Genomic DNA, 639 nt, shown 5'->3' with positions numbered 1-639 from the left:
GAATTTCTTTCCCGTAGCATTCATCTAGGTCTCAAACCCTCACATCTTTATATTCAAGTAAACTCCCCTTCACCTGCGTATTCACCCGAATCCGAACCAATCTTTTTCACTCACCTGATCCCCTGTCTTCTCCCTGAACACTCACCTGGGCTTTAACCCTTCATCTCTACATCTAAATGAACCTGAATTCCTCCCCTTCCCCTGCAATTGAACCCCCTTCCCTTCTCCCTCCCCTCCCCCTCCCTCCCCCCTATTTTCTCCTCCCTCCTTCCCCCCAACAGACCCGCGCCGGTGCCCCTCCCCCTCTCGCTACCTTTCCCCTTCCTTTGCCTCTTCCCCTTCTTCCCTCCCTCCCTTTTCTCCCTTCCACTTGCCTGCGCCCCAACCTTCCTTCCTCCCTTCTCCTCCTTCCCCCTCTTCCCCTCCTTCCCCCTCTTGCCCTCTTCCCCCTTTCCCTTCCCCCCCTCCCCACTCACCTGCGCCCCAACCCTCCCCTCCCGGAGCCTCGGCAGATCCGTGTGCGACCAGGAGGACCTCGACCAAGGGCGTAGCTGGTCCAGTTCCGCCGTGAAGTTGAAGCTGTGAAGTTTGTTGTGCATGAACTTCCGAATATTCCAAGGCAGGTCGTTGTGTCTGCGA

General features: G+C 57.0%; 1 protein-coding gene across 1 annotated transcript in view; it reads right to left on the bottom strand.

Annotated features, from left to right (window-relative positions):
- LOC119591414 (dipeptidase 1-like) overlaps positions 1-639 on the bottom strand; it is a gene marked incomplete at both ends in the record, with an annotated part of 94,984 nt that overhangs the window by 80,685 nt on the left and 13,660 nt on the right. Inside the window, 1 exon segment of the mRNA XM_037940156.1 lies at positions 477-633. Coding sequence (XP_037796084.1) covers positions 477-633 — 157 coding nt within the window.

Source organism: Penaeus monodon, chromosome 28, assembly GCF_015228065.2.
Source record: "Penaeus monodon isolate SGIC_2016 chromosome 28, NSTDA_Pmon_1, whole genome shotgun sequence".
NCBI lineage: Eukaryota > Metazoa > Arthropoda > Malacostraca > Decapoda > Penaeidae > Penaeus > Penaeus monodon.
Note: the sequence above shows the minus strand (reverse complement) of the source record. Positions and strands in the feature narration are given on the sequence as shown.